Below are 24,259 nucleotides of genomic sequence, written 5' to 3' on the forward strand. Positions count from 1 at the left end.
TTGCATTGCGTCTCACCCTGTCTTCTCGGCTGTGTTCGACCTTCAGCTGCGTCTAGCAAACGCCAAAGTGATCCACCAGAAAAGAGAAAATCTTGGGGTCAAGTTACTGAAGTGGGATTCGAAAGCCCTAGAATGACAGACCTCCTCCGTCCTTCCCTTAAGAAAGGAAAAAAAGGAAAAGCAAGCAAAGCCACAACTGCCACCTGTTTTTCCCCATCTAGCTGGTCTCACTCACGGGGTGTACGAACCACACGTGCAGGACCGGGGCTCTCGCACCTCTTTCCGTTGTGTAGTTTCTGATACAGCGGAGCCACAGCTTCGGCAGTGATCACTTACCCCATAACATGCAAGCGTGAGTGCCAAACCTGCTTGGAAAACCTCCTGACATCTCCTTGGAGGCAACCATATGATCACAGACTCAATGAACTGGACTAATTGTCAGCTAACGAGTCGTTCTCCTAACTTCGTCTGTGAAAATACTGCCAGAGTCACAACAGAAGTCACACATCAACCTGCAGCAAAGCCCTATCGTATTGTGTTTTAGATTTCTTCGCATTCATAGCATAATAACAATAATACAAACATCATTAGTTACAGAATTGGCTTGGGAGAGAAGAAAGAAAAGGGGAGAGTAAAAGATGGGATGGGACACTTCTGTGCATATACTTCAGCAAAGAAGTTCTTCATTCTAGGCAGAAAGCGCCAGTCAGTCGGAATAAAAAAAATACTAGAAATTCACTGCAGGTGACCCACAACAACTCTCTCCATAGCCCTAAGAGCTAGGACGAAGCTCTGAGAGCTCCTGTAAGCAAGGATGTTAAAAGAGAGTACGTCTTGTAAAACGCGTTATGCCAAAGGAAGAGGGCTTTTAGGTGCTATAGCAACAAAACCAGTAAGAGAAAGGGAAGGAAAACCTCAAACACTTGGTCTGGCACAGAACTGAACGCCAGCGCGAGATCCGCACATCCGGCAATGCCCCACACTGTAACAGTCACCCTCCAGGGCAGCAAAATCCACTTCCAGTTTGAATGTCATTATTAGGAATTCATTTCTATGCTAGTATTTGAGAAGTTGCTACATCTGCTGCGTACAGGTCTAAACATAGTGGTAACTTCCAACATCAGGCTAAGAGCAGCTTGCTCCAGCCCGCATTAACCCAAAATGCACAATCATCCCAACTCTCGCCTCAGATTTGTAGCTGTATGGATGTTTAACTAACTGGGCTCGGGAGAAGCTGAGGCAGGTTTGCAAACCCACCAGGAGCTGAGCAGATCACTCCAGCTTTCGCTTTCGAAAATACCAGGTTTGGGACGAGTGTGGGAAATGGGGAGGGGAGGAGGGAAGGGGTCCAGATCATTGCTTACCGAGAGATGACAGGCAAGAGGTTTAGGTTATATCAGACGCATCCTGCTCTCTTACCTGCTTCCATGAGCTGGCACTGCTGCCCAAACACCTGGGAGAAAGTAACGGGGCCTGCCACCGCACTGGGGGTCGCCGGTGAGGGGTCCATCGCGCCCTTCAGGTCCTTGGCGTTGGTCATGGGGCAGAGCTCAGCAACTGAGATGAAGCCCCTCGCTGCCCCTACATGGACGGGGGGAGAAGGACCTCGCTTGGCAATTCCCCCTCTCCTCCAGCCAGAGGTCTTCTCATGGGCCTGGAGTTATGCCTGTCTAGGTTCAGCCATCTCTCCATCATTCCAGCTTTGAGTCCAAGCTTCGCATCAGGAGATCGCAGAGGGAAGCAGTCCTTCCAGCTGCTGAGGGTGACCCCAAAGGAACACTACCGAGTCCCCTAGCCTGCTACCACGTCCCCAAGATGGTCCCCGTCTCCTCTAGCTGCTCCGGCTCAATGTCTCCTCCCAAGCCCAAGCAGCCGTCTGCAGCAGGCACCTCTGTTCGCCGGCACCAGATCAGCTCTTGGCATCAGCCCCCCGGTTCACTCCTTCCTTCCAAAACTCTCTCCCCCAGCAAAATCAGCGAGTGGGAGGGGACCGGAGCCACAGTTAAATAACATTTCCTCTGACCTGCTGCAGTGGCTCTGCCTCCCTCGCCGGCCCCCCTCCCACTTTCTCAGAGCTCTTCTGGAGGCACATGGAAGTGCTAACTCAGCCAGGCAGGAGAAAGCTGTTTGCTTTAACCCTCTCATGCCTGCAGGCTTAGATGCTCAAGAGAAAGAGGAGATGCCGGGGGCTGGCATCTAAACCTGGATATTTAATTCTGATTGCTTTGCTTGGCGCAGCACCACTGCGGCTGCCCTGTCGCAACTATTTTGATGTAAACACCGGCCAGGTTTGCTTTGGCAGACGAAGGACCAGGAGTTAACTCCCAGGGAAGTCTGACACAGTTAATTCATCTTTATTTCAAAAACTCCATCTGCCAATGCAAGAGATGCTGACTTCTGGAGCTCTGCATAATTTTATCCCCCAATGAGTCATCGGTGCTTTCTCTGGGAATCAACACACTGCTACAAAAACATGCACCATGACCTAGGTGGAAGTAAAAAAACTGTCAGGTCATAGCAACAGAAAGCCCGAGGGAAGGGCATGCAAGTCACCTCTCTCAGACAGGGGCTGTTATCAGCCCCTTGCTCAGACAGGGAACTGAGGCAGGGAAAGGCTAAGGGATGTGCCCAGGGAGAGTGTTTCAGGATGGGGCGACTGAAGCCAGGTCTCCTGATCTGTGCTGCAGCCAGCGCAGCTTCCTTTCCCGCAACGAACTGCTGTGTCAGCCAGCACATCACAGCTGCACCTCTGCGCTGCCTCTACTCCCTCTCCCTGCCAGTCCAAAAAAGCTGGAAGATGAAGCTGTTTAACAGCTGCTAAACTGCTTCTGTGCTATGCAAGCTATTGCCTGCCATTGGACTTCTCCATCCCATAGCAATTAAAACGTTTTCTGGCTTAGCTCAATTGTGGTAAACTCAAAGTAAACAAAATGTACACATCTTTGAACATTTCATTGCTAAAGACACAGGAGCAATTTCTGTCCTTGCAAGCCAAAAGGAGATATAAATAGCTTGACCTTCTTACTAGTTACACGCAGAAAAGCAAAAAGTGGCTCTTTCCATCTACCTTCCTGCAACATTTATGCATCTGTTTTTGCAGCTATTTCCCTCCCTTCCTGACCTGCAGATCTCAAAGTTTTTTTCCTCCATCATTTCCAAAGCAGTACAAGCAAAGCCAGTCTAATGTGTGCTGGGATGAGGAAGAATTAGAAAGGGAATTTCTTGAGGTACAGATATATTAAGTGAGCTGCATGTTTCTTTTAATGCTACTATCCAATTTACTTAATTCCAGACAACCTTCTTTAAGAATAATAGAAAGGTTCAAGATTTAGTTCAATAAGACCCAAATTGCATATTGCACTTTATAAAGCATTATTCTTCCATATATCTCACAGGGGGAATGATTATTACATCCCTTTTACAGAAGGCAAAACTGGGGCAATAATAAAGATATTTGCAAGGGCAAGATATAGGCAAAAAGTGGCAGAGCAAAAAGATAGAAGATACTTGTTTGATGAGTCCCTAAAAATCGATGTCAGATATTCTTGTCCTTAGAGAAGAAAAGAGGATGATAGTGAGAGGACGGAGGCATGGGCTCTCGGTTCAGTCCTTGTTCTTCCACAACTGAGGACAGTAATTTTGCACAAGCTTCTTCACCTCTCTGCTGCCTGTTTCCTTGCTCTGATAATGCCCAGCTGCCTGGGGAAAATTTTATTTGGGCACATAAATATCTGTTGATATTTGGAGCCTACAACAGCAAAATCTAGAATTAAGCAAAATACCAGAAAAGGCCAATATAAGAAAGAAGGGCATTTAATTGGGTGGAAAGGGGTAAGTTTTAAGAAAATTGCAGAGACATGGAAGTCTCCTCATCTACTTCTTAACCTTTCCAGCTCTTCAAGATTTCAGGAGTTTAGTTAATACTACAGAGAGCAATTAAAAAATGTATTTCCCTTCCTGCCCAATTCCACTATGCATGCATTGAAGGTTCGCTTCACACCAGCATTCGCCGCTTGCAGCAACTACATCAAGTCAGTGCATGTCCCAAAAGCAGCAGAAAGAAATAAAATAAGCTCTTGTTTGGGTTAATCGATCACCTCCTCGCCTAGTCAGGCATTGGGAGCCAATCTCCAATTTCACTCCCAAGCAGCAGCACACGTTATTTAACGCAGCACCACCAGCACTGGCTGTGCTCTCGGTCGTACACACGTTTCATCTGACAGCTCTGCTCCCTAGGATCACAAAAGCTAAATGAAGAGCCTATCCCTTCAAATGGTAAATCCTACTCGGAGACAGTGGTACGATTTCCCTTACGCCTGTGTTACTCTTAGTCAGTCCCCAATGAGAGCTATAAAGCCTGTGTTACCCATCAGCTCATCCTGGCCTCTGCTGTAAGATGAATTGCTCTCAAGTTAGGACATAAGATAAATGCTGTAAGATATATGCTCTCAGTTTAGGACAGCTTTGCTTTTTTAGTTTAATTCTGAATCTGTTTACAAAGAGAGGAAGATGTATAATGTATACGAGTAAGGATACTGGCCAGATGAGTTACTGTTATGAGCAATGCATCTTACAGCACAAATATTCTGATGCAACACTGAGGCGGCACCCGGAGAGAACTGCCCGTTGCTCTCTTCTTTGCAAAGCCACTGATGCTGGCAGAAGCAAGGGCAAGGAAAATGCAAATTCTTTTGAAATATAATCAGTAATACACGCATTCACTTTCCAAAGGCTGTATCAGCCCGTGCAATACTCTGTACAGCTAATATCCCTATTGAAATCTGACACTGATTTGATTCATTTCTAAAATCACTCCTGCAAGAGAAGGGATCTTTTTGCCCCGTTACTTTGAGACAGCAGTGAGTTTAGCACTAGAAGTTCTCCGGGGCTTTTGCACACAGAGCACAACAACAGAACCATAAATACCATATGCTCCCCTAATCTTCACGACATTTGGGAAACGTCACTCGGCCGGGCCTGCCTTACATTTCTATTTCTACAGCTCCTCCGTAGGACGGAGCGGGATGGCACGCGGTCAGGAATCCCAGGTGGGGCGTGCGAGCCTCTTCCACGTCCGCTAAGTATTTTTGTCTTGAACGTACACAGGATACTCTGCACGCGTGACAGCCTCAAAGACTATTTACAGTTGGCACTGACATCAAAGATAAAAACGGCCTAACCAGTTCTCTCCCCTCCTCTGAGCATCAGCATGTAACCGAGATTTTGCTAGGGGACTCTGCCTTCAGCAGCCGCTTGTCGCCTGCATCCTTCGGTCTCCTGGCAGCTGAAAGCAGCTAGATACACATGGTGGAAGTGATGTTAAGGCAGTAGCATTACTATAAGGAAGTTTTTTCTCCTGATCTGTTTGGGAAGGCAGTCTCCTTTCAGAAAGCCGTAGCTCCTGCAAAAAAGGAGGAATTAGTGCTGCTTCACGTGACAGCTCAGACAGATGGAACACGTTTAACTATTTAGTTAGAGTATTTCAGAAGATTTTCACACAGATTTACACTTCAGAAATATGTGATTGCCCAAACCTAACCCACACTAAATGCCATTTACAGCTGCAACAGGGTGAAGAAGTTCACTGTTAGGCAGCACAAACAAGGCAACGGTGTGAAACAGCGACAACATAGCGACTTTCTACTAACAGATCAGACTTACAGCGCGTAGGGAATCTTCACATTTCCGGGGGAGAAAAAGACACTTTTAGCCCATGTTGAATTATATCCATACCTATCCTTAGCTATTCCCAAACCTTTTTGCTGTATCTGCTATTGTTTTTAAAGAATTAATTCGGCTGAATTAATACACCAGTAATACCTAGCAGCCCACTCACCCAAAGCAAATGCCTTAAAAGAAAGGGGAAAGCTCCACAGCCCTGTACAACTCAGACAAGGTATTTCCCACTCGAGGTGTCGTGATGGAAAGTATCCTGTAACGGAGATGGATAAAATAGGTACCATTTCCAGAACGGAAGTAAAAACCTCACCCTTGAAGTCCTGCTCAAACTTCTACCTGCCTAGCGAGGACAACAACCCAGTCTCTCGAATTTCACTGCGTTGCATTGCTTCCTCGAGCGTTGTAACACCTCCCTGGGAGAGAAATAAATGCTAGAGAAAGGTTTGGCTTTGGATGAACAGTCCAAACTGCAAAGGGCTTAGGTGCTGCTTCTCCGAGCACGCAGACCTACAGCCTCAAACTGCCGGAGGAGGACAGCTCCGCTGCAGTAATTTTCGTTGGTATGTTGGCAGCTTGGAAGATAAAGGTGACGTTTCCATCTTCTACAAAAAAAAAAAAAAAAAAAACCCAAACAACAACAACAACAACAAAAAACCAAAATCCAAATCATTTGGCCATTTCAGAATACAACATACTGGATCACCACTTTGAAGGCTTCCTTTGATGAAATAACGTACTCCACGATACAGTTTGTCACATTAATTTATTGTTGTTCTTTTTCTTTACATGGCAGACAGACAACAGAGCTTCCAGTCTTCCCGAGCGATGTTCGGAGTCCAAGCACCAACCTCTTAATACCACATCGCCACACAATTTACTCCTAATAAACTTCTCAGTATCATCATTGTCGTGAGAGCACTGCAGAGCTACCAGTGTCAGCCTCGCAAATTCCTACATGCAAAACCTGAGCTTTTTCCCCACTCTCTCCTTGAATTTTCACAAGAATTTGTCATATTAGTCAAGGGCAAAATTTCACATGTTTCATCAGCAGGCACGGGGGAGGTAAAAAATTTGCTGGAAAACCGTGAAATTCTGCTTTGTGAAAAAATGGCATACTTTCCTGAATTTACTGTGAAGAAAATATTCTTATCATTACAGAGAAATGACACCATTTTGAATTGATCCTTTTTTTCTGAAGGAAAAATTAATTTCCCCACCCTCCCAAAAAATCTGCATTTGTTAGCTAAGGGAAAATGATGAAAAGTTTGGTGCAATAATAGGTTATTTCTTGTCAGCGGCGTGGATATTTTTCTACCACAGCTTAGACTGTAATTGATCCTTCAAACAGACCAGTACAATATAAAGCTGTGTGCAGTGATCTCTTGGTTGAATAACATACATTATAAAACTTTAAAAACAGAGCATTTACAACCAGGGACATAAAGACGTGCTTTTAAAATTGTAGATACATATTTACAGGTTCTTGTGATAAACCAGAATTTCTCTGGGAAAAATGTTCATATATCACAACAATTTACACACTTCTCTCCTTGAGTTTGTCAGTTACTATGGTTAATACCACTCTAAAAAAAGCAGCAAAAATAAATTGCACAAAAGTGAATTATAACAACCTCATTGGTATGCCTTAAAGGCACTAAACTCAGCAGCATCCATGCCAGGAACTTTGTACTTAATTCAACTTACTGGAAGTTGAGAGGGTCTCCGAAGAACTGATCGTTTAAAGGAGGACAGGGGCTGTATGGCAAGAGAGCTCTTCCTCAGCAACAATCCTCAAATAACCGGTGAAGAATTAACTATATAGTAAGGGTGATCCTTGTCAAAACGTCTAACAAAGCTGCACTCGCACAATCCAGGGCATACTGAAGTGGTGTTTTAGGACAGTTTATTGGAGCTGGTTCCTACTGACACTGTATATTCATTTTTCCAATGATCTAGGTGCTGTCCAGACACACAGGAAGATAATTCCTGTTCTGAACAACAGGGTTTACCATACTAATACCAGATGGTGAAAAGAAGGACAAAATGTATACAAAAAAAAGGAAAGGTAACAGGCAAAATTAAAGACAGTAGAACTGATACAGAGCTGTAGGTGCAGGCTTGCTTCTTTGAGACATACGTAAGGCCAAGAAACTATTTTCTGTGCTATTTGAGCAAGATTCACCAAGCTGCCTAGCAGATTTGGGACTCACTTTCAATTAGCTTGAATGAATAACAGCAATCTCAGTCCTCTAGGCTGCTGAGAAAAACTGCAGCCTTGGATTGGCATTAGTATATCATATATTTTAAGAGGAAATTATTGCTAGCAAAGACTCTGAAGGGAATCAATCCTAGAGACTCTAGGAAAGCTAGAGAGCAGCCAGCAACAGTACAAACTGTCCCCGCAAAGCCTGCATCTCAGAGGTCTCACAGTCCTGAACTGGAAGCCTCGCTTCCAAAAATGGGAGGGGATGTAGCTTTTCTATGGCTCATCTAGTTTCCGCATCTCAGCCTTCCCCCATACCACAATTGCACTTAGAAAACCTCCAAGAGGGGTTATCCAAAAAGCCTCTATCTAAATATTAGAAGATTCTCAAGACCTTTTCTTTCCAGCTAAACAACATGTAGCTAAAACATTTTTATGGTGAAAAAAAGGTATTTTTTGTTTAAAGCTTTTGCATTAATTTTGAAATTTTTGATTTTCATAAAAAGTCACTGCTTTCAGCAATTTTATGCATATATTCGCAATAATGTTATATATAAACATATATATGCGTGTATGTGCAGATCTGTTGATCCTGTTTTGACCTTTATAGAGTAGTGGCGGAAAGGTGTATCAACTGGGCACTTGCTTTTTCGCAACTAACGTGCGTGCATACCAGTGGGATGCAAAGACAAGGAGAGAAACGTCTTGACTGAAACGAGGGGGAAGCAGGGCCGTCTACTCCTTGGCCCCATTGAAAAATACTTGGACGCTACATTAGTACGGCTCCTGTAAACTCCTGTCCTGACAGAAGGAACACTTCAAGCCAGAGGAGAAATTTGCGGCTGCCTGGAGGAGAACATCCTTGCCAGATGATGCACCTGCATGTGGTTGTCACCATTCTGGAGGAAGATTTAGGAGACCTCCTTGCATGCACTTTCCTATGTGTTTCTGCAATTTGTCTTTACTGCCTGCCAGCCATCTCCATGGATGCCTTCTCTACATGACCATGGAAACTAGGCATGCTTGTACTGAGGGCCACAAACACAAAGCTCCACATTCAGGGGAAAGCGCTGCTTGATACTGCACAGCGATGTGCATACTGATACTCTTACAAAGTAATTAAATCCTGACCACAACAAGAGTACCAGACTGGCAACAAATGTAATGGGGGTTTTCAAGAAGTGGATCCTTGTCCTTTTATGAAATTGGACTATCAGTGCATTTCACAGAGATCACTTAATAGGTGGTATTTCAAAAAAAAAAAAAAAAAAAAAGCAATGGCATCATGCCTTTTAAAGCTAATGGTACAACGTCAAGAGACTAGGGTACCCACAGATTTGAGATGTGGAAACTTTAGCAAAATCTACCACTCTCTTCAGTGGCTTTTTGTGGGATGCCCAGTTCTTTACCCGTTAGCATGTAAAATAGAAACTAAAAGGACGTAACAGTCTTTTCAGAATTTAATTGCATAGTATGTTAAACCCCTTTCTGTTCTCCTAGAAAGAGGGGAGACATCCAAATCTATTACCCTCTGAACATGGTTAATCTGCCTGCAATTGCCTGAACACTTCTCCACGCTATTCCACTGGCTCTTGATGCATGGACTTCACGCCGCAGGGGACTGTGAAATCACCCTCTCACCAGCATCCACAGTTCATCATTCTCTTGAAGGCAGGAGCCCTGCACTGTGCTCTCTCCCTCTCCCTCTGGAAGGAAGGACAATATGACAGAAGCGTGCCACTGCTCCCAGCAGAAGAAACCGCTGTCCCTTTCATCTACTGAGGAACTGGTCTCACCTCGTCTGAGAAAAAGCAGGAGAGGATAATGCTTGAGGATTACGTCACCTCACCTTTTCCAGTCAAAAGTTTCTAGTACCTGCAAACACACATACAGAGTTGCATTTAATCAGAGTTAACTTTAAGGTTAAGTAATCAGAGCAACTACTTGGCATCTCCAGGCAACAGGGCCCTGTGGTGCTGAGCTGGGAGCAGGACACGTCACTCAGTGAGCGCTGCAGCGGCGAAAGGCCCAGGCTTTAGCTTTTGCTTGGGTTTCCCACAAGCCTATCACGGGCTCTGCATAGAACAGCCAGGGGAGCCACAGAAAAATAATCAGTTATCCACAACTAAATGGCTCCATTACACTAGCTTATCGTGCCATAACTCCAACATTTTTATATTTTATCATGGCAGTACACTTTGCACTGTATCCTTGTCTTTGAGCTCCTGACATTCAACTGAAACAGCCAATAACACAAGCTCCTAGGCATTTGTTTTTATAGCAGTTATTATTTGTTCAGCATTTAGCACACTCAGCCTAAAATATCTCAAAGCACTTTAACTGCTACTAATATCAGAGACAAATAGCACTCCCTCTGAGGTAGAGATAAAACTCCATCCTTACAAAACTCAGCACCATCTTCAGTCTCCCCACAAAATCCAGAGGAGCTCAGGTCTTAACAGCTCACAAATTAAAGAAAACATTGTTTACATCTTCCACGAGCATAAAAAGCTGACTCTGCCCTGACAGATCCTTTTGGTCCAGAAGATGTAAGAACTGCTCATCACTAGGCAAGGTTGATCTTAAGCATTTGTCCCTTGAATTTGATACAACTTAGTGAAAGGCCCTATTTATGACACAGGGCACACTGTTCTCCTTTCATACCTGTTTTCTTATCAGCAACCAGCTACAACAAGAACAACTACACTGCTGGTTTTCTGAGGCACAAATCTAGATTTCTTGGATGGTATTTGTAAAGTGCTTTGCAATCTCTGCCCATAGCAACACAAGACAGGACAAGATTTGCGCATTCTCCTTGAGCAGCACGTGACTGCATTGCTGTACCTGTTTTGGTTTGACATGCAGAAGGGTCTATTCCTTGAAGAAATGGGCTGTAGTGCAGTTGGATTTCTTGCATTGCCTGGTGCTGGTGTTATGCGAAGAGGAGGAGGGACATCTAGAGGCCATGCGGAGCCTGTAACTGCATAAAGAGGCAGCAGAAACTCACACACATGCATCAGGGTACAGAAAGAAAAGCAGAGACATGCCCTAGGGGCTTCAGTGCGTTACAAGTAAAAGCCCTACACTCCATCCTGCAAGTACTGAGAGCCACTTACGAAAGCAAGAGGGTTTCCTCCATTGCTCTGAACTTACCCTATTGACTTATTTAAATAGGAAGTAAAAAGACTCAACTGGAAGCAGTGTCCAGCCTCCCACTCAGTGTCCCAGTTGGAGAACCCTCCAACTGAGACAAACAGATCAGGAGTTATGTAGAGTCAGGGGTACTGGTAGTTCATAACCTTTTTTTTTTTTTTTTTTTTTTTTTTTTTTTTTTAATTAATATCTATGAAAAAGGAATTTTACCTTAACAAACATAATACTAAACCTGGTCATTTTTTCCGGACTCAGTCTGCACTACGCTTTTGCCATAACAGCACTTGCAGGCTGTACAGTGAGGCATACAGGTAGCCACAGCCAACACTGCCATGTTGCCTTCATTGCAGATGATGCACTATTCCACTAAAAACTTTAGACTAACTCAGAGAACCTCAACTTTCTTAGAAAGCAAAAGCAAAAATCGAGAGTTTATATTTGAGAGCAATACATCTCTATGAAATGTGGTTTCCAAGGAAAAGTCTGAAAACATGAGTCAAGGCAGGAGAAAATACAAGGCTTAAGATACAACCTCAGTTCAAACATATAGCAAAGCTAAATTTTCTTCAGTTAAAAGATTAAAATCAAATCCCCTCTCTGCTTTTAATTGCTCCACCTCTTGAGACACATGCAGGATTTTGAGCAGTCTGGACCGTCAGTCACCGACCCTTTGCACAGGCTTGCACGCAGTGTACGCGTGCAGGCGCACGCATGCTCTCCCTCACACCTCTGCACCCCCTCCCATACTTGCAGTCTTATGCTTACCTTGTTATATGCAAATTCTTCAAGTGTCTGATCAAAAACAACCACTTACATCCTCCAAAGACATCTTCCGAAGTGTATTTTTTTTTACAAAACAATATGCCTAAAAATTTTTAAAGCTAGGTTTTTCTTCAGGGTATCTTTAGAGTTCAATATATGCTCTTTAAAGAACATTTCAATTAACATTAGTGCTTGCATACAGCTTTTACAGTAAAGTATAACTACATATTAGAACTAAATGCCTGGAAGATTCTCATGAAAACTATCAATTACAACAGAAAAATAAAAGCACAAAGATTTCTGAAAAATAAACACTTTAATCATTTCCAAATTAAGATTTGTGGCTAAAATATTCTGCCAAAGTTTTGTCACTGTTGTATGTAAATGATACTCTTCAGCCTTTGCAAATTTAACACTCAAGCACTACTTAGCACGTAAGAATCAGAAAGCAAAAATGAGCAAATGAATAAGAGCCAGATTTTATCACCCCAGATAAAGACTCTCACCAGGGGAAACAGTACAATATTAAAATAAGTTTAGTTCATTTCACTTCAGGTCTTTACTATTACCGGAAGAGAGGAAGAAATTCCACCGTTTCTTTTGGTTTGGAATATCCCCATTTAAGTTAATTATTAATGTCAAAAAATGAATTATGATATGTAAAAGTTTTCATACAATAAATGACATTGATGCGTTATTGTGTGCAATCAGCCAACATGTAGATTCTGCAGAAAACTTCCAACTATCAAAAAGCTTCAATATATAAAAAGGCAAAATATCTGAGAAAAATCAGACTTGCATTTTCAAATGCACTCCCTCAACCCCTGAAAAACCAACGTGCTAAACAGATTTTTTCCGCTAATTTCTTCTAGCTTTAAAGCTAATAGATCACTGGCTTACTCTTTGGAGACAGAGGACTAGAGAAAGAAGGCAAAGGAGGACTGCTTTTCAGATGGTCTAGACAGAAATTGCAACTGAATTCTTAACAGTCTTACTAGCTCCTTTTTCTTCTGGCCTCAAATAACTGAACCAACTGAACGCATTGAAACCCTAAGGCAAAAACTGACTGCTGGTACTCTCCAACTAGGTAGAGCAGTGGAGTTTGCTCTAAGGAAGCAGGCAGGAAATCAGTGCCTCGCTCTCTACTGGTATTTCTCAGGCTACATCACAAGGTCTAGTATCCTTAAGTAAAATGACTTTTTATCAGAAGTGTACTGAGACTTCTATTTAGAAAGAGCCTGTTTTAAGAAATACACCTAAGTCTGGATGTTTAAGAGTAATTCTCTGGGTTGGCAAAACCAGGCTGCTAATCTCAGAGGGGGAAGGAGAGCTGAAATACTCCCATCTCATGCAGAAACAGTTATCTAGATTGCTATTTTTAGAACTGTCACTTTGCACCTGCTTTCGCCATCAATCGTGCTGGGGCAACTGTAGACGGGCAAAACAGGAGGAATTCTTAGACGTTCTGTGTAGATGCAGCCTGGTAATAAAGACTTTTTGGGGAAGGGTTGAGGGGGCTGCAATCCAGCCTAATTGAACCATTCAGCACAGTCCTCACTGTGAATCAGACAACAGGAGACAGACAGCATACCCTATGCAATAACCTGGATGAACAGTCCTAGCAGGGAGAAAAAGAAGAAAAAAAAAAGGAATTGCATCAAAAAAGATGCTAAATATGCAAGAAAAATGGCACAGAAACCAAAGGTTTCGTAGTAGGAAGGACTTGTCTACACTGAGTTTTCTCTGCAAACTATGAAGTTCAAATCAGGTGAAACAGTTTTGGCAAATATACAGGTTTTACCATAAATTAAAGCCAAACTAAATGCCACTTCTTAAACTGAGAGTGTCTACACAGAGATTGCAGCATATTAATTAAACTGGTTTAAAAAGTAATTTCACTTAAATGATGCAATTTTTTTTTCAAGTAGCCAGGGCCTAAAGCTCTCTCCCTTAAAATGCAAGCTCACTCAACCTAAACAGGAGAGAGAAATCACTGATCTGGCATGAGTTGCTACAGTAAAAATACAGTAAGTCCTAGCTCTTAGGATCTTCCATTCTTAGATCTTAAAGCATTTTGTGGCAGAAGTCAGCATCCTAAGCCTCATCTCTCAGATGCAGAAGCGAATCAGAGGGAAAGAAGTCTATTTGCCGAGGTCAACCAGGAGATTGGTAATCTTAATGTAGAGCCAGAAACAAAGGCAAAAGCTCCTACCACATCGTATTATTATTCCCTAAATCAAATTATCTCCAGGTATTTTAAAGGTTTCAATTTCCTAAATAAAACTCCTACTTCCATACACCTTCTGAGCCACTGAGCCTTGGAATTAACAGCGCACGTAAACTAGAAGGCTAGTTAAAATACCAGATTCCAGCACACACCCTTCCTCCAAACATTCTCAAAATACATTCAGTATTTCCTATGCAAATTATCCTGTCTTCTACCACACTTGTGCAACATTCCTCCAAGTGGCTAGTTTACTTCACTAAAAAAGTCCCAGAAGAATTAGCCATGTTACTTGCAAGATTAAAGCCTTAAGAGTGATTTGATATGGTCACATCAGAGACTCAATGAACAGAGCAAAATTGTTGTAGCATGCAATACGAAGAGGTAATTTTTTAAAATCGAGGAATTTTAGGCTCCTATTTTTACTTCAATTAAAGTATGCTTTTGCTTTTGTTGCAGGGCTTACACTTCTAAACCTCCAATTCAAAAACAACGTGCATATGGTCAAAGTTTCAGACATGCATACACCCCTTCCAACTCACCTCCTAACAACAGATGTGTCAGGGACGTATTCTATCAGAACAGTTTACTATCCTTAAGTAAAACAACTTTTAAGCTGATGTGGACTGATACCTAAAGTTAAGAGTACGGTACACAGATACAAAGGATGTTTGCATTTCTGGATTTGTGAAATCAGGCTGAACAGGGAGTAGGGGGAAGGCAAGCAAAGGATGGTGATAAATAAGACTCCTGAGCTTTCTATTTCCAGTCATCATATTGATAACCTAATTAGTACGTACTCTCTTACACTAGCATGTTGCTTAATGGGAGAAGAAATACATAAAACATGGACTTGGAAAAACATCAACCATCAATTACATGGACCATAATAGTATTTTTTTCAGTGAAATGAAGATCTAGAGGGACAAAAGGGTTTATGATGGAATTTTGTTGAGGAAAATGTCTCTTTTCCTGCAGAACAGTTCCACCTCTGTGTACAAAAATGGAGGAGTACGAAAGCATCTAAATGTGTTGTACTGCAGCTATTTTGAGAGTTAAATGTATTTATTTGAAAGTGACAAAAAGTTGGGTCATATGTCAGGATTTTATCTTGCAATCACATGACGTGAGTGAGCATAACATGAATAATATGATTTTATGGTCATGCTTCTCATGAATCTAAGCTGGAAAAACCTGTTATTGAGATCCTGGCATTCTCAACTTTCAAAAAGGTACATAGCAGCAGTCTCTAACCACAGCGGTTCACAGGACATAATACCTTTACAGTAGCATTGCTCCCTCACAATAACTCAAAAATTGCTTTTGTTGGTCTATATATGTCCTCTGGAAGTGGGATTTCAAGTTACTTCATTGTTGACTTAATTCTACTCGCCTGCTTCAGACCATTACTAACCTCAGTGATGAACATCAAATTAACATTGAGTACTGCTGAAAATCATCTAAAACCATGCATAGACATTACTTGGAGACCTACCTAAAATTAACGCAACAATGTCATTTTAGTTAAAGTTGACAAGATTTTCAAAGGTAACTAGTGACCTGAAGCGGTTGCTTTAAAGAGATTCAGCACTCAGCTCTTTTGAAAAATTGGACTCCTTGAGGGCATTTCAAATTGAGCTCAAAGAAATTATTCGTCACTTTAAAAATCTTAATCTAGGTCTATAAATTTAGATGAACAGGATAATTTCAGCAATTTATCTTCCTGCCCCTTTCCTTTTAAAGAAGGGCAGAATATTGTGAGCGCCAAAAGGTGAAGAACATTGGATTAAAAATAGCCATACTCAGATACATCTTCTATATTGCCATTTAAACTAATCTGGTAATTTGACAAAAAGCCTTTCTATCTATGAACCACATTCAAGACAAGGAAAAGAATGAGAAAAAATTATCATACCTGACCGATTTTTATTTACCTTTATACCAAGATTTTTCCTCCAAGTGAGTTCTAAAAAGATTACTGAAGGTTAGTGGAATGGTTTAGCAAAACTAGTATGACCCTTCAGTTTTGCACATCTCATTACATAATTTGCTTTAGACAAGGCAATATATGCATAAGAAAGAAACCACAAAACAAAATATGCTTTTGATTTAAAAGACACTGATGAGAAAAAGCATTTGCAACAATCAATGGGGAATGCAACTTCAGTCAGACTACAGTGACAGTGCAGTCTGAGTGTGCAACTCTTCAAAGCAGCTCAACGGTGGAAGCAGAAATCATCTCTCTTCTTACCTCCTTTCACACTGTAACATTTAGTAGGGGAAAAAACAGTACCTGAATGAAATGTTAAATGACTTTTTCCATCAAGTCACAGTTGGAATATGACAGAATATTGAAACTGGCTAACTGCTGTGCTCTGCACAAGAGAGTGCGTTTGCTCAGTCTGCCTGAGCCCTTCCAAAGTAAATTCCCTCCAAGAAGAGCAACGAAGCACCATCATTGCTTGTACTGCAAGCCCAGTCTGCAGCAAGGATAGTTCGTAAACACATTGACTCAGCTCCTTCCTGTTGCACTTCTGTTGCCAGGCCTTCATCCCCCAGCAGGTGCGCATATGCTCTGTGTCCCCTACAGAATCATTGCCTTCTAAGAAAGGGCTCACGTTTACTTTTACTGTAGACATTTAACTTTGTTGAGTAGCATTGGCTAAATTGCAGAAAGAACCGAGACAGGCTCTGCTGAAACTGGTTCAGATACCAGATTATTCTTTGCTTTTTCTTTTTTTCTTTTAACCAATGCAAGATGTCATGAGTAGAACAAGTCTCAGTTTTGCTGTTCAGCTGAAAGGTGGCACGCCTCCAACAACGTAATGCCACATTGCACCATATAGGCTGAATGCTGAGCTTACAATTCTGAAAAGTGGAACATCCCGCACTGAGTAATCAAAGCTGCTTCTCACAACCCTTTGGCAGTTTCTGGGAGTAACGTCATCCAAAACATGACTCAGATGACCATCTGGTTTGTGAAACATAAAAGACTTGCAAAGAATAAGCACCTAACAACATTTTGAAGCACTTATTACTGATTCTTTTACTATGTTCCACACACCACCCTAGCTCTGAATGTTAGGAAGATGAAATAGCAATCCATCTCCTAAGAAAAAACTTCCATCCAACTTGGTGCCTGTTCAAGCATCCTTTAGTAAAGCTGAAAAGTGTTATGAGTATTTCAATGCTCCTCCTCAAATGTATGCTGTCAAAAGTACTCTACGGAAAGCATGTATGTATCACGCTGCATACATACACAGGAAACAAACTATGAATTTTCAAATACAGTCTGAATTCCTTAAAAAAAAAAATCCTTTGAGCATTTGAATTTGCACCTTTTTTTCACGAATATCTTCTAAGCCATCTCCTTCAGGCAGCCTTTAGCTCTTAGCCCAGAAGATCTTGCAATCACCACATACATTTCACCTAGTTGAAGCAATTTGAAAAGTTAATTCCAATTATTGTGGCTGTGTAGGTGAAGCTTTAAAAGCTTCCAGTAAATTTCTGTAAGATTTGTGTATTCAACGCTTTTGAAAATTGCAGCTACAGGTTGAACAAAATCTGCTATTAGAATACTCCATGGGTATGAATCTTTTAAATACTGTACAGATAGCCCAAAATCAGCTTCAGTGTAATACTCTGTATTACTCTAAAAAAAAATATTTTCAATTCTACTATGCAATGTCACACTAGCCCCCCAATTTCCATTCTAATTCCTTACCAGTTTAATAGATGTAAATATTTACCTTTTTTCATAATTCACTTACCACAAAAGTTCAGATCCACAACAGCATGCACTTGTGATTCAAAACCTATCCTTTACCTCATTTGGGGAATGAAGTCATAAATCTAAACAAGTGAAAAAAGTTAGTATTCTAACTTCCGCGCTACTGAAAAAGCTGAAGTTCAGTAATTCCTGATGATGAGCTTTTGCACAGCAGCAATCTGTTCGGATGCTACTACTGATGATTTGACAATGCTACCGTGCCTTTTTCTTAAGGATGGAGAAAGGATACTTGACGCTTGGATTCTAGCTCTCATGCTAACCACAATACTTCCCTTTCCTATTTTACTATCCTTATCTGTTTGTCACAATGTAAACATTTCGGGGCATCGTTTATCTCTTATCCAGCAGATTCTCACCTTGATGTCTCAAAAAATACTATAGCACATGGATTAAAAACAAAGCTGTGCGCACAATCCCCTTTAGTTACTTTAGAAGGGGAGAGAGAACTCCTAATAAAAGGCACAAGCCTAGTGGATTTTCTGACTCTTATGGTACTTAGGTACAGCAAAACATCACAAGGAAATTAGCACAGAAAAAGACTCAACCAAGCTATCTTTCAACACAAAATTCTTCATGTTATTATATATGAATGAAGAGAATATGTTGGTTTTCTTTCTTACAACAAAAAGGGCAAAGTTTAAATTACTGCAATGCTGCATTACTGCTCTGCGATTATTCATGGCGAGGAGTCTACCAACAGACATTAACAACACTAGGTTTAAAAGAAAAAAGAATATGTGACTAAGACTATATATGCCAAACAGCGCTTTCTTTGATAAACAAGAACAGTGATGGTAACCTTGTAAAATTACTTAACGTTTTAGGGACTCTTACGCTTTGAATAAGGATACACTTTCCTGAGAAAGAGATTTCATGCTACTCAGACAATTAGCACATAAAATTCAGTATGACCTTACAGAACCATCTAGACTGGCTAACTCTTAAATATCACTTGGTTATCCTTTCTAGGCAAAATTCATCACTATGTAGCAGGAGTAATGCATGATACACCATAATGCTAAATTTGAGTGTTTTGCTCCCTGCCATCCAAAAATGATCCTCAGAGGACAAAAAGATTCCATAAAAAGAATGTATTGTGCAAGATTTTTACATATTTGTACATCTACATAGTATCTGAACATTTATAAATATGAAAATATAAAAACAACCTTATACTCAAAAAAATGAAATTTATGAAAAAAGTGTGGAAAGGAATTTGTTTTTTTTAAACTACATGTGGAGACCAATTTTAAATGTATCAGCTAGAAGCGTAACCCTAAGACAGAGATCCTAACAAATGTTTACGTGGATATAAAGTAAGTGAGAAAATGCTATTCATTCCCACAGTTTAAATTGAAAATGTACATATAAAATTGCCAGGATCTAGTTTTCTGTAACATCCCTCTAAAGAAAATAATCAGAAACTAATAAGTACTGAATAAAAGCTTTAAAATTGAGTGTTTAAGTTTTAAAATAAAACACTTAAAAGGCTTGCAATACAAAACGCTGATGAAACACAGCTCCATAAATATGCTCAAACAATTGATAAATCAATTAATTTACAAGTAACTCTCAGAAACATTGCTGTTTCCATTAAGCATGGGACTGGGAAAACAACATGCAGGAGACTTGGCTGCATTACTTGGACTGTACTGTAATGTCTAGACTGAACACAGTGCAATGCATTTTCTTACAGAAGCAGGTTCTAACTCCTCTAGCATATTAGATAGTAGGGAAAAAAGGTAAAGAATTCATGAGATCATCTATATGCACACATACTCCAGTGTTACTGCTTTTACTACACTGATGCCACATTTGGTCGTGGCCAACGGGTCAGTTACAGTCTCCGTAAACAGGAGAGGTTTTAATTGTTTTCGTTGCCTGTTTGGATGTATTTCAAGAAATGTCAGCGCTTTGTAGGCATCATTATAGCTTTATTATTGTAGCATTCAAGTCATTCAAGTAACAAAAGCCATAGAAATTAAATTATGCAAATGAGATGCAGTAGTAATGGTAACTATAAAAGCTGCACATCTCCTGTCTGTGAAGCACAGCCTATTTAGGAATGATACTCCTTCCCTGAAGATTACATCTTACAGATCCCCAGCATATGGCACTTCTCACTTTGGAACTGTTGCAGATCGATTTGTGCGAACAACGTCAAAGTGGCAGCATCACTGGACGCAGCACAGAATTTATCATAGAAAAGATAAACAGTAAAGATGATGGCAACAGAAACTGTGCCACAACATCAAACAATGAGGGAAGGAAGATGGCTTGTTTATGATCAGTTTGCTGTTAGATATCACTAATAAATGTTGACAATATGATCAAAATACAGTATTAAGACCGAACAGCTCATGGCATTTTAGTTGGCAATAACTTAAGGAAGATGTGAAATGACTTATCCAAGGATAAGATTATGCCCCACTGTCAATAACTTAAAAAGAATTCATCTCTTACTATTTATTCTTTACCATTGGAAACACCAAACTACAGTGTACCTTATCACAATGTATATGTACCTGCAAAAACAAGCAGTACCATAATTTCTGCATCATTTCACCAGATTTTCCCTATCAGTTAAAGTTCAGGGACAACTTTTTTACAGGGAAGATCACAATGTTTTCAACAACAACTTGTCACATTAAGAAGTGAACAGGCAGTTCTCGCCAAAGAACCTTATTCAAATAAAAGCGTTAACTTCAATAGACAACTACGTAGAATATTTATTTGGTCATGCTGGATTAGTAGTGAATATTCTAACCTATGAAATGGGTTACTGTAATATTGTTAGTCTTAATGACGTTACATTAATCCATTCAATGGGGACAGATGAAGCAGCTCGCAGCTCCACTGCGGGAGGATGCCACGGATGGAATGGCATTTGGTGTTGGAATGCAACATTCTAAAATTCTGAACAGATCCAAAGCTCTTAAAACATGTTTTTCAATTAAACTGCTTCAGAAGTATCAAGCACATAAAAATTGAATGTTGTGGTATCAAAAATTTGAAAAATATTATGTTTCATTTTAACCATTAAAATGGATAAATTAACTATGTCTACAATAAAAATCAAAAATAACTAATAAGCATCAAATTGTATATGTGTAGACAACTAAAGGATGCAAGCATACTTAATTCCTTCTAGATGTACATTGTTTTATTTCTCCTCATACATTTGATTTCCGTACAAAAGGCAAACTTTCCACAAGTTTTAAAAAAGTTAACTTTATTGGTTACAGTTATATAAAATATGTCATGATAGCCCCATCTAGTTGGTCATTAAGTGCTTGCAACACCACAGAGACTCTAATACATCTGATAAACTTGCATGATGTATTACATGCTGGAGGAGAAAAGTCCCTCTTCATTTGCTTACCTGCATTTAAAGTATCTTCAGAAAGGCTACAATGTTCAAAAGCAATGACAACCCCATTTGTATGTCAAATTGTAATTTTTAATGTTTTCATTAGAATAGTCTTTATATCACTCTTCAATAAAAGAAACAATATAACTAACAGCAAACTTTAATACAGGAACACGCTCCAGATTAACAACCCAAAACGAAAACAAAATGAAATTAATGTAAAACGTAAATCACATATAGTACAATTGAAGTGTCCAAAACAATTTAAATAATTTTAAATATTTTATTTTTTAAACTTGCTACAAATGCTTTATACAATATTTCAACATAAAGTCCCCATAACAGAAATGTAACAAAATGGGAATGATAGTGAAAGTGAAAGTTAAAGTGGCACAAATTCACCAAACAAGTATTAAACTACAAATTTTAAGAGGTAGATTACTTTTTAAGTCAAGAACAAAAAATAAAAGGGGTAGGTATATAATGAAACTCGTCACTTTCCATCAACTCCATCATTCGTCTTGAAAGCTATATGAACACATGAGAAATGGTATTTCCATAAAAGTTGTTTAAGAACAACAGACCAATTTGTTGTTTTAAGTTATTAGATAGAGGTGTGAGACCTTTCAGAGTAATTATATATTTAACTTTCAAAATATACAGGTATGTAGCCCTGTTCTACCCTTTTCGACAATAAAAAGATACACTGCATTCATTATATATTGTATTTAGAAATTGGTATTGGTATTTCATTGCTATATAAAGTTTTATTTGAATGTATAAATAGGAACTTGGAAAATTCATAAAACATCCAAATCCGTTTTTTTCCCATTATATGCTGGCCATCTAAAGGACTCAAAGAGTGAGACAAGATGGGAAGAAAAGGAAATCCTGCCATGCTAAGTTCCTCTCTACTGATTCATTTAAAAGAAAGGCTGTAAGAGACTTAATACATGACAAAAATACTTTGAGTGTAGCAACATTTTTTTTATCCCTGAATCTACACAACTATTGATAAACAGGGAACTGGCTTTGCAAAGTTTACAACTGAACTGTTTGTATGCACGCCATTCACGAAGGTATGGGCACCATTCATGAAGGTACGGATAAACCCAGGAATCTAAGCATTCAGTTGAATAGCAGATTTGGTTAATTCCTCTGTTTCTTTTGATGTTTTTGTGTGCATTTTTTTAATAGTACCCTTTTTTTCTTTTTTTTTTTTTTCTTTTTCTTTTTTTTTTTTTTTTAATCTGAATCATCCTGTAGCCCAGCATGTGTGTCAGGTACCAAATAAGAAAATCTACACCTGGCACTGAATATTAGCAAGAAGCCTGCAGGCAATTTTATGATTGTGAGTCAGCTTCAGCTGGTTTCGCAAGCTTGGTGGATTTCACATCCATTGTCGTAGTGCTTATCCTAAGTTGAGCATGCAACAGCTCTATCATGTCATTAAGGGATTTTTATTTGTTTTGTTTTTACAGGAGATTCCTAGAAAATAAAAAACAAAAACTGAATATAAATGACAAAACAAACTATTTGTGAACGGAGTATGTTTGCACAGAAACTGAAAGGTAAAAAATGAATTTGGAGACAACTATTACGTGAAGCAAATGGCCTTGAAAAAAATAGTAAGAATCAAGATTACCTAGGAAAAAACCAACATGCAGAATAGAATCAAAGTTAGCCTGTGATGATGTTTGCCTATGATGACATTAATTAGTGTATCAAGGCAAAAAACCCCACAATTATTCATTCCTGATATATAAAAGAGATAATGTGATAAACTGTTTATGAACATTATTTCTGACACAAAAAGCAAAAATCCTTCTAGTATAACTATTCATTAAACCAGTAAAGACTGCAAGCTGCCTAAGTAAACATACAGTATCTGAAACAGGGGAATCTTACCCTTAGGTACAACTTTATTTATCCCAAATTCTATTAAGCAACTTCCATATGCACAAATTTTATGCACTCTTTTTGTTTAAGGTCAAATACTTAATTTAGATGGAAAAAATGTGTCATTCTGACTTCAAACTCTACTGATCTTTTGTGGTATTGTGTAAAAGATATTTGCACATAAGTAACTGATCAGAACCAAGTAACATGAAGGTACTGATGTCCTGAGAGAACAGGCATGGTTGACTTTTCTTGTTCTTTAAAGGCATTTTCTATGCCATTAACCTCCAGGTTCCACTAACATATCTTTTTCCTTCAAAATTTCCCGATTTGAGTGTTAACTATTTTAAGTCAAGTCTCCCTCTAGCTCTTTGAAATGATTCTGCTATGATGTCTTTACTTTATATGAAGTATTTCCTCAGAACTACAACCTAAAAGGTCTTCACCGCAAGACACAGAAACCACACATAATTTCAATTTTGATGCTTCTTGACAAATTGAGTCAGGGAACACTCGCTCTGAAAGAGGTTACCATTTCCCTCCCCCCTCCACTGTTTCGACAAAATATGCTACCTTTCACCATAAATCTTGTTGTGATAATCACAGCCACAGATTAACATCAGAAAAAAATAAAAAAGCTCTTAATTACCAGCGAGTTTTGTGAAAGTTCTTGAGGCAATTCAGATACCTATTTCAAGAATGACATAGCAGGAGCCTGCTAATGTAAATTCCAAACAGTTTTCAAACTATCCTATTGATTTGAGAGACTACATGATAACTTTAAATGGGACTCAGGCACATAGATTTAGAGTATTTTCTTTTCTTTTTTTTTTTTCTTTTAAATATTACCCTTTCCTGCGATTAAAAGAATACTTTATCTCAAAATGAAATATAGTGGCACTTTAGTTATAAAATTTGTTTATACTAAAACATAAGGGCATAATACATCTCACAAAATTGCACATTCATTCTTACACATCTATTGCTCCTATATAGAGGTAAGTATTTAGTGATCTGGCTCAATTAGTTTGTATATAGTTTGGTTTTTGTTTTTTAAAATACTTTGGGGGATTTTAATACAATACGCAGAATATTTTTTATTAAAGACTAAAAATCCAAGTTATTTTAGTAAACAGGTAAAAATGCCATCATTGTTTTTAGCTTAATGAATTACCATAA

The 24,259-nt window shown here is 39.6% G+C and overlaps 1 protein-coding gene across 4 annotated transcripts in view; it reads right to left on the reverse strand.

Annotated features, from left to right (window-relative positions):
• Positions 1–6,428: 6,428 nt before the first annotated feature.
• The window catches only part of PRDM2 (PR/SET domain 2), a 70,672-nt gene continuing 52,841 nt past the window's right edge, over positions 6,429–24,259 (reverse strand). For 2 of the 4 annotated variants that reach the window (XM_062593187.1, XM_062593190.1), the window contains 2 exons: positions 10,727–10,862; positions 6,429–9,757 (listed from right to left, as the gene is read on the reverse strand). In XM_062593187.1, the coding sequence (XP_062449171.1) occupies positions 10,754–10,862 (109 nt within the window). In that variant the 3' untranslated portion in view covers positions 6,429–9,757; positions 10,727–10,753. Of the gene's footprint in view, positions 9,758–10,726; positions 10,863–21,467; positions 22,670–24,259 lie in introns of those variants that run through there. The other 2 variants (XR_009960538.1, XM_062593189.1) reach the window with 2 other exon arrangements.

Source organism: Rhea pennata, chromosome 22, assembly GCF_028389875.1.
Source record: "Rhea pennata isolate bPtePen1 chromosome 22, bPtePen1.pri, whole genome shotgun sequence".
NCBI lineage: Eukaryota > Metazoa > Chordata > Aves > Rheiformes > Rheidae > Rhea > Rhea pennata.